Source organism: Mercurialis annua, linkage group LG2 (genome assembly GCF_937616625.2).
Source record: "Mercurialis annua linkage group LG2, ddMerAnnu1.2, whole genome shotgun sequence".
NCBI lineage: Eukaryota > Viridiplantae > Streptophyta > Magnoliopsida > Malpighiales > Euphorbiaceae > Mercurialis > Mercurialis annua.
The window spans coordinates 57,315,442-57,330,649 of record NC_065571.1 but is presented as its reverse complement, the minus strand read 5'-3'; the positions used below and the strand labels follow the sequence as shown (position 1 = coordinate 57,330,649).

At 33.5% G+C, this 15,208-nt stretch overlaps 3 protein-coding genes across 4 annotated transcripts; 2 read left to right on the top strand and 1 right to left on the bottom strand.

The window, feature by feature from the left end:
• The first annotated feature begins 965 nt into the window (after positions 1 to 965).
• LOC126668974 (stemmadenine O-acetyltransferase-like) lies at positions 966 to 2,417 on the top strand. Its single transcript, XM_050362237.2, has one exon. The coding sequence runs from the start codon at positions 1,009 to 1,011 to the stop codon at positions 2,308 to 2,310; it is 1,302 nt and encodes a 433-aa protein (XP_050218194.1). The 5' UTR covers positions 966 to 1,008; the 3' UTR covers positions 2,311 to 2,417.
• A 760-nt stretch (positions 2,418 to 3,177) lies between these two features.
• Positions 3,178 to 6,106, bottom strand: LOC126668973 (pentatricopeptide repeat-containing protein At2g18940, chloroplastic). The gene has a single exon (XM_050362236.2). The coding sequence runs from the start codon at positions 6,014 to 6,016 to the stop codon at positions 3,503 to 3,505; it is 2,514 nt and encodes an 837-aa protein (XP_050218193.1). The 5' UTR covers positions 6,017 to 6,106; the 3' UTR covers positions 3,178 to 3,502.
• A 1,731-nt stretch (positions 6,107 to 7,837) lies between these two features.
• LOC126669579 (homogentisate phytyltransferase 1, chloroplastic) lies at positions 7,838 to 13,903 on the top strand. 2 transcript variants are annotated; one of them, XM_050363086.2, is made up of 13 exons: positions 7,838 to 8,123; positions 8,197 to 8,244; positions 9,082 to 9,353; positions 9,476 to 9,559; positions 9,664 to 9,738; positions 9,851 to 9,934; positions 10,513 to 10,602; positions 11,819 to 11,920; positions 12,028 to 12,123; positions 12,236 to 12,307; positions 12,396 to 12,491; positions 13,056 to 13,160; positions 13,616 to 13,903. In XM_050363086.2, exons 1-13 carry the CDS (start codon positions 8,078 to 8,080, stop codon positions 13,655 to 13,657), a joined length of 1,212 nt encoding a protein of 403 aa, XP_050219043.1. In that variant the 5' UTR covers positions 7,838 to 8,077; the 3' UTR covers positions 13,658 to 13,903. The 2 variants fall into 2 exon arrangements, with proteins under 2 accessions (XP_050219043.1, XP_050219042.1); XM_050363085.2 differs by having other exon boundaries at positions 9,079 to 9,353.
• The last annotated feature ends 1,305 nt before the right edge of the window (positions 13,904 to 15,208 follow it).

The window sequence follows — 15,208 nt, the reverse complement described above, 5'->3', positions numbered from 1 at the left end:
TATACCATTTGTGTTAGAGATTATTGGTTTATCACAAAATTAAGCTAAAAGGGGAGGTACTTCTATGATTAATTCATTTTTTTTTATAAAATACCATTACTTTATCCATTTATTATCATTCCATAAATAGTTATCATTTTTATTAATGGTTAAATAAACAAAATATAATAAAATAACAACAGAATTTTCCTAATGGAGACTTTATTCACTATCTTGATTAAATTAACAAATTTTACTGGTTGGAAATCAATGTTGTAAATTAATATTTCCTAAATTTATAAAACTATATAATTTAGATAAACTAATGAGCTATAACTCAATCAGTATAAAAGCTAAGCAGCATTCTGTTAGGTCGTGAGTTCAATTCGTTTCACAAGTATTCTCCCTTTTCCGATAATAAAATGAAAATATAATTTAGATAAGTCCTTTGAGACCCATTTAATATAAATGAACATTATGCTAAATTTAGATAAGTCTTTTAATACCAACTTTAAAGTTTTATGGCAAATACCATATTTTGTCCAAATCCAATAGTAATCCTGAAATGTTCTATTTATTTTATTATTCCAGAAACCAGGATGATGCTCTATTTTGATTCAATTCTAAACTGAATATTCACAACAAGACATTATTAGTTAGACTTTATTCACCCATCACCCGTTAATCAATTTAAGAGTTAATTGTCAAATATATTATAAATTTTAGCATATTTTACAATTTTATTATAACCCTAAAATTCATCTAAAAGAATCTCACAACCTGCCAGGATTTTGAATCTTAACCAAATTTAAGCATCCTTCCAATATTATCAATTTTTAAATACAATATCTTTTATTTCAACTAATGACTAATAATTTCACATCAAAACATTTTTTATAGTCAATGTAATTAATTTCTGAAAATTCCACATTAATTTCACCTCATGAAAAAAATTAAAAAAAAAAGCCTCATTCTGTTTCTGCCTCAGTATAAATAGAGGCAAATTTCTGGCAAACTGAAAACAACAGAATGGCAATGAAGGTTGAGATTATCTCTACAGAAATGATAAAACCATCATCCCCAACTCCTGCTCATCTCAGAAACTTCAAAATCTGTCTTTTAGATGAGTTGGCTCCTCCAGCTTATGTTCCAATCTTGCTTCTTTACTCCTCTGACGATTTCGAAGTCGGATTTTTCGACAACTTGAAGTATTCACTGTCTCAAACTCTCACTCAATTCTACCCTTTGTCGGGTAAACTTGTCAGAAATCTTTCTGTCGACTGCAACGATGAAGGTGCTCTCTTTCTTCAGGCTAAAGTAAATATTTCAGCTTCAGAGATTGTCAGGAATCCTGAAACTAGTATGCTGTACCAGCTTTTCCCTTTCAATCCTTACAAATCGACGCCTGGCGAGAACACTGTAATTACAGGTGTTCAGGCAACTGTTTTTGAGTGTGGAAGTGTCGGAATTGGTGTTTGTGTTTCTCATAAGGTTGCAGATGGTGCAACCATGGCTTCTTTCCTTACTGCTTGGGCTGCAACAGCAAACGGCGTCGACCAAACACTTGCTCCGCGTCTCGATTCAGCCACGCTCTTCCCGCCGAAAGGCATAGACATAATCAAACAGAGCGATATGGTTAAAAATGAGAAAACCGTAACGAAAAGATTCGAGTTCGACAGGAAGAGTTTGGCAAATCTAAAAGCGAAGATTGCAAATGGCAATCCGACGCGTGTGGAAGCTGTTACAGCTCTCATTTGGAAATCGGCAACGGAAGTGACAAGAGAAAACTCGGTGAAAGATCCGACTCCAACTCTGACTCAGACTCCGACTTCTATTGCAACCCACTTAGTGAACATAAGGGGAAGGATGGTTCCGCCATTACCAGGACACGCCTTAGGTAATCTTTGGCGACTAGCCGTAGCGCTATATCCCGAAGCAACGAAAGAGGTCAAATTACAAGAAATAGTCGGAATCCTTCGAAAATCGATACAGAGAATTGATAGCAATTATGTGACTAGACTTCAAGGAGAGGATGGGTTTGCAAAGGCTTTAGAGCCTCTGAAAGAACTAAGACAATTGGCTTTAGGAGGTGAAAGAGCAGAAGTGTACACATTCAGCAGTTGGGCAAGATTTCCATTATATGAAATTAACTTTGGATTGGGGAAGCCAATAAGAGTTTGTACAATAACAGTGCCAGTCAGGAACTGTGTTATTCTGATGGGGACAAAATCTGGCGATGGGATAGAGGCATGGGTCACTTTAACTGAAAAAGACATGGCCAAATTTGAGAAAAATCAAGAGTTTCTCAAGTTTATTTCAGCAACCACTTGATGATACTCTGTCTTCTGTTCAGATTTCTTACTACTTGAGTGCTTTTGTTTTTAAGTTTTTATGTTATTATTTGTTTTCTGATTGGATTGTTTTTGTCATTTGTTATGTTCAATGATTCTTCAAGTTCAACTACATATGTGACCAAAATCAAACCATCTTTGATCTTGTTTCCTAGAACTAGGGGTGAGTAAAATGTCCACCTGACCGTTTAACCGATCGGACCGATAACTTTCAGTCGGTTCGGTTTTGACCTTTTAATTATTCGGTCTGGTTTCGGCTTTGACTTTGGAAAACTAAAACTAACCGAACCGGCAATAAACCGAATACTTGATTTTTTTTGGTAATTTTCTGTGTTCCGATATTTCAACTTTTTTTCATTTTCTTCAGTTCGGTTCAATTTTAAAGTTCTCTTTGGTCGGTTTTGGTTTTGAGCTGGTTGGTTTTCAGTTTGGTCGGTTTCGGAGAATTCACTTCGGTTTGAACTGAACCGATCGAATGCTCAACCCTACCTAGAATAAAGTAGTATAAATTACTATATACATTTATTATGTAATTGCAGAAGATAAATAAAAACCAAAAACTGAACATAGCCAGCAAAGAAAAAGAACCAAGACAAGGGAACATCAGAATACTTAAGGTCTTGCCCCTTCCATTCTCTATATATAGCGGTTCCTAGCAGGGGTATGCATTCGGTTCAAACCACATCGAACTGAACCGAAGCTATAAGAATCTTATATTTTTCAAACAGAAGAACAGAACCAGTCAGTTTGATTTTTTTTTTTTTGTTTCAGTTCGGCTGTTTTAGTTCAATTTGGTTATTCGATTGCATTCTGTTTTTGCACACCATTTGTTCCTAGTTTATGGTCATTCCAAAATGTGATGCATATATTGCACAAGGTACCATAATTTTCTTAACAAGACATCAATGATATGTTCGGGACTGAAATTAGTATCACAGACCTTGCAAAATGAAGTTAACACAAATTTTACAAAAAGAAATTAATAAACTTAAGAGTTTTGTTTCTAAAATAAATCGCTTCTATGTATTTACGACAAGGAATCTTACCTTAAAAAGTTGGAAGCAAGTTATAGACATTTCTTCTTTTTTTCTTTAAAAATTGTCTCTTCCTGAAGCTCCTAAACTAATGAACATCATCTCGTTGGAATACCCCCAAAAATTCACATCTCCAACCTATATTGATTCCAGATAATTGCGCACCCGAGTAGTAAGTCTTTGCACAGACCGATCATCAAAGAAGCTATCTACATTCTTAATCTTTGAAACAAAATCCATAGCTTCATCATATCTTCTTGCTTTACAAAAACCATCTACCACAATCTTGTAGGTCAACTCATTTGGTCTGCATTTGTGCTCAATCATGTAGCTGATCACGTCATTTATTTCCGAAAACATGCCTTGCGCTGCATAGCCAGTGATAAAAGTATTATATGTAAAAATACACGGTCCAATCCCTATCGATGTCATCTCAGATAGAATCCTCATACCCTCCTGCATGAGCCCTTTTCTACAAAACCCTTTGATGACTGTGTTATATGAAACAAGGTCTGGTTTCCCACCGGCTTTTTCTAGCATTTTAAGTACCTCTTCCGCTTTCCAGCAGTCTCCCCTCCTGGCATACATATCCATTAAACTATTGTGGGTGATAACATCTGGCTCTAACCCATTATCATGAATCAATTGCAGCGTTTCTTGAGCTCGGTCATGCATGTTATTCCTGGCAAATATTGAAACCATAGAATTGAATATAACTAAATCAGGTTTATATCCGTGGTTTTGCAAAGCCTGAAATGCCCTTTCCATGCCTGCTAGTGATCTACGCTTGAAATTTGCAAGAACAAGGGTTCTCAGAAGCATCCAGCTTGGAAAGATCTCACCATCGTAAATACTTCTCTCGATACTCTCTAGCCCTTTGATATTTCCTCCCTTTGCATATGAATGAATCATTAGTGAATATGAGGTCTCGCTGGGCTTGAAACCCTTATTCTTCATATCTTGGATGACTGATTCTGCAGCTTTCCAATCACCTCGACGAGCCAGAGCATTCAAAAGTGCATTATACGTGGCAACACAAGGAGTAAACCCTGCTTTTATCATCTCGTCAAGCATTTTTGCAGCATCAAGATTCGAACCACACCGTCCATATGCACTAATCAAAGTATTGAATGTGTCTCTATCAGGCTCAAACCCGCAATTTTTCATTTCGCGAAATACTAGTTTCACATATTTGCGCATATCTTTATTACTGCACATTGCAAGCATTGTGTTCCAGGTAATACGATTAGGAGCACATCCATTAAATTTCATATCACCAAGTATCTTCATCATTTCCTCAGATAGTGACTTCTTCCCAAGCATGCTAAGGATAGCATTATAAGTACACACATTAGGAACACAACCCAGTTCCTTCATCTGATCAAACAACCTTAACGCTTTGTCCATCTCTCCCGCTCTACCATAAGCATTTATTACAGTAGTATACGTAACTGCATTTGGCATGATTCCTTTACGGGCCATTGAATCTATAACAGCAGCTCCTTCTTCATGGAATCCCGCCCTTACATAAGCTGCCACAACCTCGTTATAAGTCACAGCATCCGGGGTGCAATCATTTTCCTGCATTTCTTTCAACACACTTAACGCCTCCGAGTAATTTCCCGCCTTCCCAAATACTTGAAGTAAAGCATTGTACGTAACAGTCCCCGGTTTATATCCCCGAGCCTTCAATCCAGCAATAAATTCCTTAGCTTCATTTAACAATCCATCTCTCCCACAAGCAGATATAACAGTACTACAAGTAAACTCGTCAAACTCAAATCCTCTACTTCTAATATCATCTAACAACCCTACAATCTTATCCCAAGATCGGCCCATTTTTCCGTAAACATCAAGCATTACATTGTAAGTAACCAAAGTTGGTGACAAACCAGACTCATTCATCCTCTCAAATATCGCAATGGCTCTTTCGTACTTCCCGGTACGAGAATAAGCATGAAGAATCGTCGTATAAGCGCGAACATCTAGTTTATACTCATCAAGTGGAATTACATCGAACAGCTTCGACGCAATCGAATACTGCGACTCTCTACCAAGAATTCTAGCCATTAACTCTACACCATTCTCATTGACACTAGCAGAATTAAAAACAGACCATTCAAACAACAAAAGGGCCTTCTCCCAATTACCAGAGCAATCTAAAGACTTCATAAGACCAATCAAATCAACTTGCAACAACTCAAACTTGCAAGAATCAAACCAAGAACTCAAACTATGCAAAGGCTGATCAAGAATTGAGTCAAGAACCAACTTACCCTTTCTTGACAAATACTCAACCGACCCATTACTTAAACCATCATCACCATCTTTCTGTTCTTCCATTTTTTCAAACTCAAATTCAAGAAACGAATTGGGTTTTCTTTCTTGAACATGTTGAAGCTGTTTCTTGACAGAAAGGTTACGAATTTGAAGGGAAGTGGCCAATCTTGGATTGTTAGGTGGCGAGGAAGAGAGATTGAGAAGGTTTTGGAGGAGGGAATCGAAGTGGACGGAGAGGTGAGAAGAGGAAGGAGGAGGCGGTGGTGGAAGTTTGGCGGAGCTGAATTTGAGAGACGGGTTTGGTGGCGGTGGTGGAGGTTTCTTGGTGGGGATTGGATGAACTGGTCTGTTGGGGAAGAGGGTACCTTCCATTGCATGAGGTTTTGGGTTTAGTGGAGAAGAAGATGTTTAGATAAGGGAAGTTTAGGAAGCAAGTGCTGTGGGAGGGAAACGGTAAATAGATGGATAGCTTTGGCTGGCCACTTCCAAGAACCGGTAGTTTCGCTTCAAACCGGTTCAAAAAATTAATTTAAAAATGAATTTCCTTTTTAAATAAATATTATGTCAAATTAAGTTTTAATTTTATTGTGATGCGAAAAATTGTGAAGAAAAAACATCTACTGTTTTTGTTTCAAAAGTAATGTCACTAGAGGATATATTTTAGGTTTAGTTACTATTTTTTAATTATACTCTAAAAAAATTAATTATATTTTAATTTGATTTTTTGTGTTTCAATTATAACTCAAAAAACAATTACAATTTAATCACTTTAAAAATGAAATGTTCAAAACAACTAAACTGACAGATTATACTATATTCTTTTTTGTTTGGAAAAGTACAAATAAATTATTCATCTTTAAAAACATTCAAATAACTTCTAAAAAAATTAATTAATTTTTAAATTTTATTAAAAGATTAAATAAACTAAAAAACGCTTATGATCCCACCACCGTCCGCCGTACTCCTCTGATTTTACCAAACTACCGTCGTCCATCTAAAAATGTTGCTGTTCACCAAAATACCACCCCATATTCCTTGAAAAAACAATATGTTCTTCATGGAAGAACAAACCTATCTGAGTTTGTTCTTCCACGAAAAAACTCCAGTTTGCTTATAAACAATTACGAAAAATAATTTATGGTTTTTGATTATAAATAATTATTGATAGTTAATATAAATTAAATAAAAAAATTATTATTATTTGTTGAATTTTTTGAGGAAAAAAGTGTTTTTGTACAATTAATAACATTAACGTTTAATTAGAATGTAGACTAAAAATGAAGATTTTTTTTCATAAAAAGAGGCCAATTTAATGTTTTGGGTGTAATTTTAAACAAAAAAAAAATAAAGTAAGGTACGGTTAGTTTTTTTCCCTATGTCAAGGTGCAATTGAAGAAAAGATTAATTTTTTTGAGCGATTAAACTTATATTCTACTGCTAAATACTTTAGAATAACGTAAAAAACCACACACTTTTAGTAAAATACCTAAAAAACAATAGTTGTAAAATTTAGTCTGAAAATAAAAAATTGATTTTCATACTACAGTGTGTTTGAACTTTATATTTTGTACTCTTGCGCTTGTATTTTTTTATACAGCGTTTCAACGGTTGTAAACGGTTTTTAAGATATTTTGACAACTATTTTTGAAGACAGTTCATAAAAGAGTTTCAAACACTTTCAAAATTGGTACACCGAGCATGATTGGTAAATAATAATTGGCAAATTGATACACCGAAATAAAAAAAAGCACCTCCGTAAGAGAAAATATTATAACATACGACTATGTGTTTTTATATGATTGGTCAATGTATATCAGTTTTTTAAAAAAATAAAAATTAATTATTGACATTACAAACTTTTAATATTTATATTGTAATGAAGTTTGTGATTTAATTTGTAATTAATCTTGCATTTATTGAAAATCCATATAACTCAACGATCTAGCTTATCATGTTGCATTCTCAGTCAGTTCTTGAAACTTGCATTTCTAAATCATTATTTTTTTTTTATTTTTTTTTATTATTAAATATTTCACTTAATTAACATATTATTAATTTATTATACGAATAATATAATGCAACGGTTGTTAATTTTCATTAGGAAAACATCCAACCTAGATGAGGCCTATTTAAAAGATAAAAACATGGTAACATGAAGTAGTAAATTTAGGACAAATTGAGAGCCAATGTGTAGAACTTCCTTTTACTAGCAAGCCATCTTAGAAGTAAGACAAGGGCATGTGAAAGTGAGATATGTCTGTACTATGAATGATCAGACCCATTAACACTACCCAACAAAAACCAGCACATTAAAACTTCCAAATTTACACTCTAAAACCCCATTTGCAGTTGGTTGCCTATTTTTTCAGTTTTGCCAAATTCTAATGAGCTGAGAAACACACTCAGTACACACAGCTTGTTGAATCAATTACAATGGAGTCTCTGTTTCTTGCTTCTTCCTCTTCATGTCTTTTTTCTGGTAAGCTTTTTTCACTTCTTTTTTTTGTTTTTTTGATTTCATTTTTTTAATTCAATTTGGGTTATGTTTTCAGGTAAAAAATATTTGAGTAGTAGCAATTTTAAAGTGGTTCATACTCCAAGTAAGCTCTCTCTCTATTTTTAATTAATTTTTTTTCTTTTGTTTCTCTTCAATAATTGATGCTACTTAAGTTCTTTGACAAATTTTGACTCTTTTTTCTTTATTTATTTTTTGTTATGGTAGACTTGACATAAACTATATTTTCTGATGCTGGCTTTTTTTATTGAGTTTGACTCAAATTAATGATAAGGTCAAAGATAAAATTTTATAATGAGCAAGAAACAAACTTTCTGATTAGCTTCTTTTATGTAGCAATTTGTCTTTAACTTTTGGTATCTGGGTTTAAGAGATACTGTTGAAGTTGAGATCTGGGTTTAAGGTCAAATGGTGTTTCACAAAATAAAAAATTGTAACCTGTTTGAATTATGTGTATATACTTTGAAGTTGAGATCTTAGAGAATGAAAGCAGCTACATACAGTTCTGATTGAGGATTCTAGTAGAACAAAGGATGTCGCTATTGCTTGTGTAATTTTACCATTTTGGATTATGATTCTACAAATAATGATCGGATGATCTATCACATTAGCCAATTTTGTAGAGAAAAAAGTTGAGAAATTGGTAACATGATTAATAGACGCATGGTGCGGAAGTAGCTTAACTACGAATGGTGCTATGGATATGTGAAATTTTCTATAGTGTTTTCTTTATATAATAACTTCTCTGTATTCTAGTTCCCATGAAGTCGTTTAGGAAAATAGTTGACCATTTTTTCAGAATTGCTCTTGTACTCATTTAAGCATACTTACTTTTATACTGTGCTCTAGTAGCAAGCCTTGTGCTCTTCCGTACGACAATATGTTATTATTCTTACTGCTATGATCTGAGGTTCTGTAGCAGCAGTTGAAGTTTCGAGGTGCAAAGCATGGAGCTTCATGGAAAGATATTCTCTTAAGAGTCAGCGTCAATGTATGAAGCATCATCTCAGATGCAATGAAGAAAAATCTACAGTTTACAAGAAAAATGATGCCAGTTTCTTGGTGCATGCTGCATCTGGACAGCCCCTTGAATCTGAACCTGAAGCTCATATTACGGAGAATACTGCAAAACATGTCCACAGTGCATTAGATGCTTTCTACAGATTTTCGCGTCCTCACACTGTTATAGGCACAGTTAAGTTTAAGTTTGATATGTGATTTGATTTGATTTAAAAAGGATATAGAAAAAATATTGTTATATTAAAAAGGAACTGAATATTAAACGAGCTAAAGTTAATGCTTCCTTTTTTAAACAGGCTTTGAGTATCGTATCAGTTTCTCTCCTTGCAGTCCAGAAAATGTCTGATCTTTCTCCATTATTCTTGACAGGAGTGTTGGAGGTGATGAGACCAAATAACCCAAGTAAATTTTCAGAGCTCATAATACATGCCTAATGAATTCAATTCTTACTATTTTGCAATTTTTCTACTTTTATCTACTTCAGGCTGTGGTTGCTGCCCTCATGATGAATATCTACATTGTTGGCTTAAATCAGTTAACTGACATTGACATTGACAAGGTACCCTGTCATTAGTTGATCGCTTAAATTATTTTAAACTATTAGAATGAGATTGACTCTCAACTCTCTATTCTTTTAAAGGATAATCTTATATCTGCATGTTCTGCTGCAGGTTAACAAGCCATATCTTCCATTGGCATCTGGAGAGTTTTCCATTGGCACTGGTGTTTTGATTGTTACATCTTTCTCCATAATGGTATGTAAATTTAGACGTAAATAATTTGGCAGAGAACATAATATTCTTCTTTTTCTCATTTTTACATTTTTACTTTGCAAAACTATGGATTATTAGCCTTATGACTGAAGTGCCTACAAAATATGAGTCCATATATTATTAATTGTACAAACAATAACTAAACAGTGAATTAATGAGCTCAAACACCCTTTATGTTTTTTGAGGGGAAAAGTATAAGGTGAATCTTTTTGCATATCTCTATGAATTCGCCGGGACCATTGATCATGGTATGTCCCACCCAGGTTTCACCATGATCAATGGTTAGTAGAATACATCGATTGTACATACAATGAATGCATGAAATATTTCTCATCTTAAGAAGTAGAGCAACTGCTTACATTATATTGATAATTGCTGAGGAGGGATGCAATGCTGTTCTCTTTGCCATCAAGTATCCTTTTATATCATTTGCAAGGTGCAGTAGGCATGTATTTCTTTTCTTCATGATATGCCATGTAACATTGAACTAGCAATACTACTATTTTCAATTGCATCCAACTTCTTATACAACATACTAACCTTACTTCAATGCATTACAGAGCTTTTGGCTTGGATGGGTTGTTGGTTCGTGGCCATTGTTTTGGGCTCTTTTTATCAGTTTTGTTCTTGGAACAGCATATTCCATCAATGTAAGTTTTAGTAATAATGGGTCATTTTTCATTAGATTTATCAATCTTTACCTGCAACAGTTTGTTAATTAATATTCATAGGATTATGTTGGCTAGTTTTTTTAGCATTTTAAACTCCAGATGGTACTTGTATGTTGTTGCCTATTAGCATAGTTGAGCAATCTCTGCATAGCTGATTAAAAGTTCTTGTTGTTCTCAGCTTTGCCTTCATGCTAAATGATTGATCAAAGTTGTGTAATGAGTTGTCAATTTCTATTTTAGACTTTCCAAACTGACAATATGACTTCCATAATTCATTTTATTCAATATAAAGGTCCCTGAACTAACTATCTCTCTCTCTCTCTCTGAAATCCTAATGGCTGACTTTGTAGTCGAAAACAACATCACATATAACACCATATAGATAGTAGCAGTAGTCACTTGTAAACCTTGTATATATAAGATTGGTAAAATCATAATTATGAAACTTTCTTTTAGTATTTGAATAACGATGTGCTAAAAGAGTTGAAGTTATCACACTGCTTGAATATGAGAGGGAATTTATGTGATGTTTGTGCCTCCATTAAGGTTTTCGGTTTAAAAGGTGCTTCTCATATCCCAATCTCCATTTGTCCACGTCTGCAGTGCACATAATTAAGGTCTGACACATGAGATGATACCCACCTCCACCTTGTGTTCGACATGCTACTAGTGGGTCTAGCATGTTGAAAATCCTTTATTGCTTAAATATATCCGAAAGGGTGCTATTAACAGTATCAGTATGTATGATGTTTATTTGGCTTGTCTTCCTCTTTTAAGTACATGGTATCAAATTATGTGCATTTAGTACTGATAGGATATTGCTTTAGTTTCTTTTGTTTAAGTACAACATCATCCGTAGAATACAAGAATGGTCATCAGTATCTTGAATTTTAATGCACTGCGGTTGATTTTGTGCTTGTGATTTTGTAGTTATTATAACAAAAATGTTAGTTTGGTTGCCTAAGACTATCATTAAAGAATACATACTACAACCGTTAAGAAAATAACTTGAGATTGAAAGGTTAGGAGGAGGATGCAAACTTTCCTTTATTCATTGTTTTTTAATTACTAAAAATAAGGTATTCAAATGGATTTTCTTTTGTATTTTCAATGTGCGCTTTTGGAGTGGCATGACACGGTGCTCAAATGTTTGTTTGCTAGCCTAATGATCTTTATAATTTTTTTTGTATTATAGTTGCCACTATTGAGATGGAAAAGGTTTGCATTGGTCGCAGCAATGTGCATCCTAGCTGTTCGTGCCGTGATAGTTCAACTTGCCTTTTATTTGCATATGCAGGTGCCTTTAAACTCTAATGCTATATAGGAGATGACTTTAGCTAATGCCATTTTTGTGGCATGTAGTACTTTTACGTGCTTGAAGACTAATGTTTTGACAATTTCCAGACCCATGTATTTGGAAGACCTGTTGTCTTTACCACGCCTCTAATATTTGCAACTGCATTCATGAGCTTTTTCTCGGTAGTTATAGCATTGTTCAAGGTAAATTGTATTTCTCTTTAGCTTTAAGAATTTAAGGGCATTAAAGGAGGAAATGTATGTACTTGGCTTCCTGCATACATAACTTTTTCCCTCTTAAACGCGTTATGCACAGGATATACCTGATATTGAAGGAGATAAGATTTTTGGAATAAGATCATTTAGCGTGCGCTTGGGCCAAGAGCGGGTTAGTTTTCTATAAATTGACATTTTCTGGCAAACTTCTTTTAAGCTTTACTTTGGTGATGTTCTTTTGTGCCTTATGTACTTGCCAGGTTTTCTGGATCTGTATTTCTCTGCTTGAAATTGCATATGGTGTTGCTATTTTAGTTGGAGCAGCATCGTCCTACAGCTGGAGCAAGTATATCACGGTAATTTGTTCTTGTTTCTTTAAATTGTTCTTCACACTTTTAACCATGCATATTGCATGACATAGATTTTATTTTTGTGGCATGCAAAGAAAAAGTCAAAAAAAATCTGAAAACACGGACTTATCCTTCCGCTCCATGGCTGGAATAATGAAGGGTTAGGCAATTAGGCAATAGATTTCCTAGTTATTCATCATTTCTGGGATTAGGAAGAGATGTTTTCCAAGACTTTCTGTTCATTATATCAACTCTTACATTTCCACCTCAATCCCAAGGTTCACTTCTATTGCATTTCCAAGAGAAATGCGATGCTATTTACAAATGTGCATATTCATGCCTTTACGCCTTCTTAAAATCAGCCAAAGATATTGCCATAAAATTTTACACTAATGAGGAAAATAAAATATCATGAAAATGAATATGAAAGGGATCTCAAACAATTAAGTTAAGATTAATGGAATCCATAGTTGCATGCGGTTGCATGCATTAATCATCGAATGCTGAAGTCGTTACTCGAAATCTACAGTTTCTATGTTTCGATTTCAAACATGTATTGCATTGACTTAGGTTCTGGGGCATATCATCTTGGGTTCATTACTATGGAGCCGTGCCAAATCTGTTGATCTCAAGAGCAAAGCTGCCATAACTTCCTGCTACATGTTCATTTGGAAGGTAACCAACTTTCTGCCTCCATAGATTAGCAGGGAATTATACAAAAATTGTCAAAATGGGAAAAAATCTATCAACTAAACTATGCAATTAGAAAATGATTTTTTTTTATCTAGCCCCGGTTCATATTTCATTCAAGAACCCAACCAATCAGAAGTTAACATATTTTTCTCTACTTTTTGTATCAATTTTAAATTATGTTAACTTCTGACTGGTTGGGCCTATGTTGATATAGCAAATAATGCACGCTTATGCAAAAAAAAAAAATCAGTCATCATCTTGATATCACATGGACTACCATTGTTACATAAGTTGTCTAAAAAATCGAACTATTTGTTTTCGTGTAAAAGATTTAAAATTCTTATAAATTTTTTTGGTTTAGTTAAAAAAAATAATAATCAAAATTTCAGTTTGATTTGGTTTGAATTGTAATATTGATAACCCTTTTCGTCATGCAGCTATTTTATGCGGAATATTTGCTGATACCGCTTGTAAGATGAGAATGTTGAGAGTTGTGCAACTGCAGATGTTAATACATTGCTTGAAAGTGCCTTTCTGAAGTTCCTTCATTTCTCTTAGCAAATAGGGAGTAGGAAGGAAAATAGTGGCAAGCTTGTAATTACCTTCATAATGCTTTGTATCATTAGCAGCATTTCAATAATGGTAGTGTTGTAGTGTTTAAAATTGCTGGTTTTGCAACTTTGTTCATGCACAATCTCCAACAAAGGTTTAATTTGCCCTTTAAATTTAGCACAATTGATCAATTAAACTTGCCCCCTAAACTTTGTGGTAATAATGTTCACAATCTTAGTAGCATAGATGTGGGTTACTTTGCAAAAGGACTTAATTTGGAAGTCCAAACCAATTGGGCCACCTTACCCCAAATTGTCATCAATGTGGAAATCCAATTGTGCCGACTCTTTTTTTTTTTGAGAGAATTAGGGAAATACCTAAATAAAAAAAATATTAGCAATTACCTACCACAATTTTTGGACTTGATTTACCTACCTACCCGTGTCAGCCAATTATTTTTATACCTGTCCAATTTATTTTTATACCTAAAAATTACTCCACTTGTTTCAGTGTCTTCTTTTTCTTCTTTTTTTTTTCTTCTTCTTCTTCTTCTTCTTCTTCTTCTTCTTCTTCTTCTTCTTCTTAATCATTTTTTTCAGTTTATTTTTTTTAAATAACACATCAACAAATCAAGTCTAATCTTCAACTCATAACATTTTAGGGAATTAATTTCTGTGATTTTATTACTATTTCTTAAAGTTTTATTGCTAGTTTCAAATCTATTTTCCGATCCGCTCGAATTTTTAATTCGTAATCAAATCGCTTCAAATTTCACTTGAAATTCAAATCCGACGATCATAACTTTCTCCAAAAACAAAGAAAACGTAATTTTTTTATTTATTTGTTCTATTAAAAACGGTTTCTAACAGTTTCAAATGCAGTTTCAAATGCAATTTCAAACGGTTTCATACAATTTTTAAAAGACGTATTTATTATCGTTTCAAAAAAATTATACAATGGTTTCAAACAGTTTACAAGTGTATCAATCAGTTTCTAAAATACAGCTTTAAACAGTTTACAAAAGTTTCAAACAGTTTATAAAGGTTTCAAACAGTTTCATAAAACATAATTTGCAAATGTTATTTAAAAACAGTTTTAAACAATATAAAAATGTTTCAAACAGTTTACAAAGGTTTCAAATAGTTTAGAACGGTTTCTAAAAACACTTTAAAACAGTCTCAAAAATAACAGTTTCAAACCGTTTACAAAAGTTTCAAACAGTTTCGAAAAAACATTTTCAAACAGTCTAAAAAATAACAGTTTCAAACAGTTTCAACAAAACAGTTTCAAACCGTTTACAAATGTTTCAAACAGTATAAAACAGTTTCGAAAAAACAGTTTCCAACAATTTCTAAAATTAATTTAAAAGCGTTTGAAAACCATGTCAAAACATCATTAATGAAGAAAAAAACGATTTCTTCAAAAAAAATTGAAAAAATAACCAAAAAACGATACTACAATTAAAACAACATAGAAAG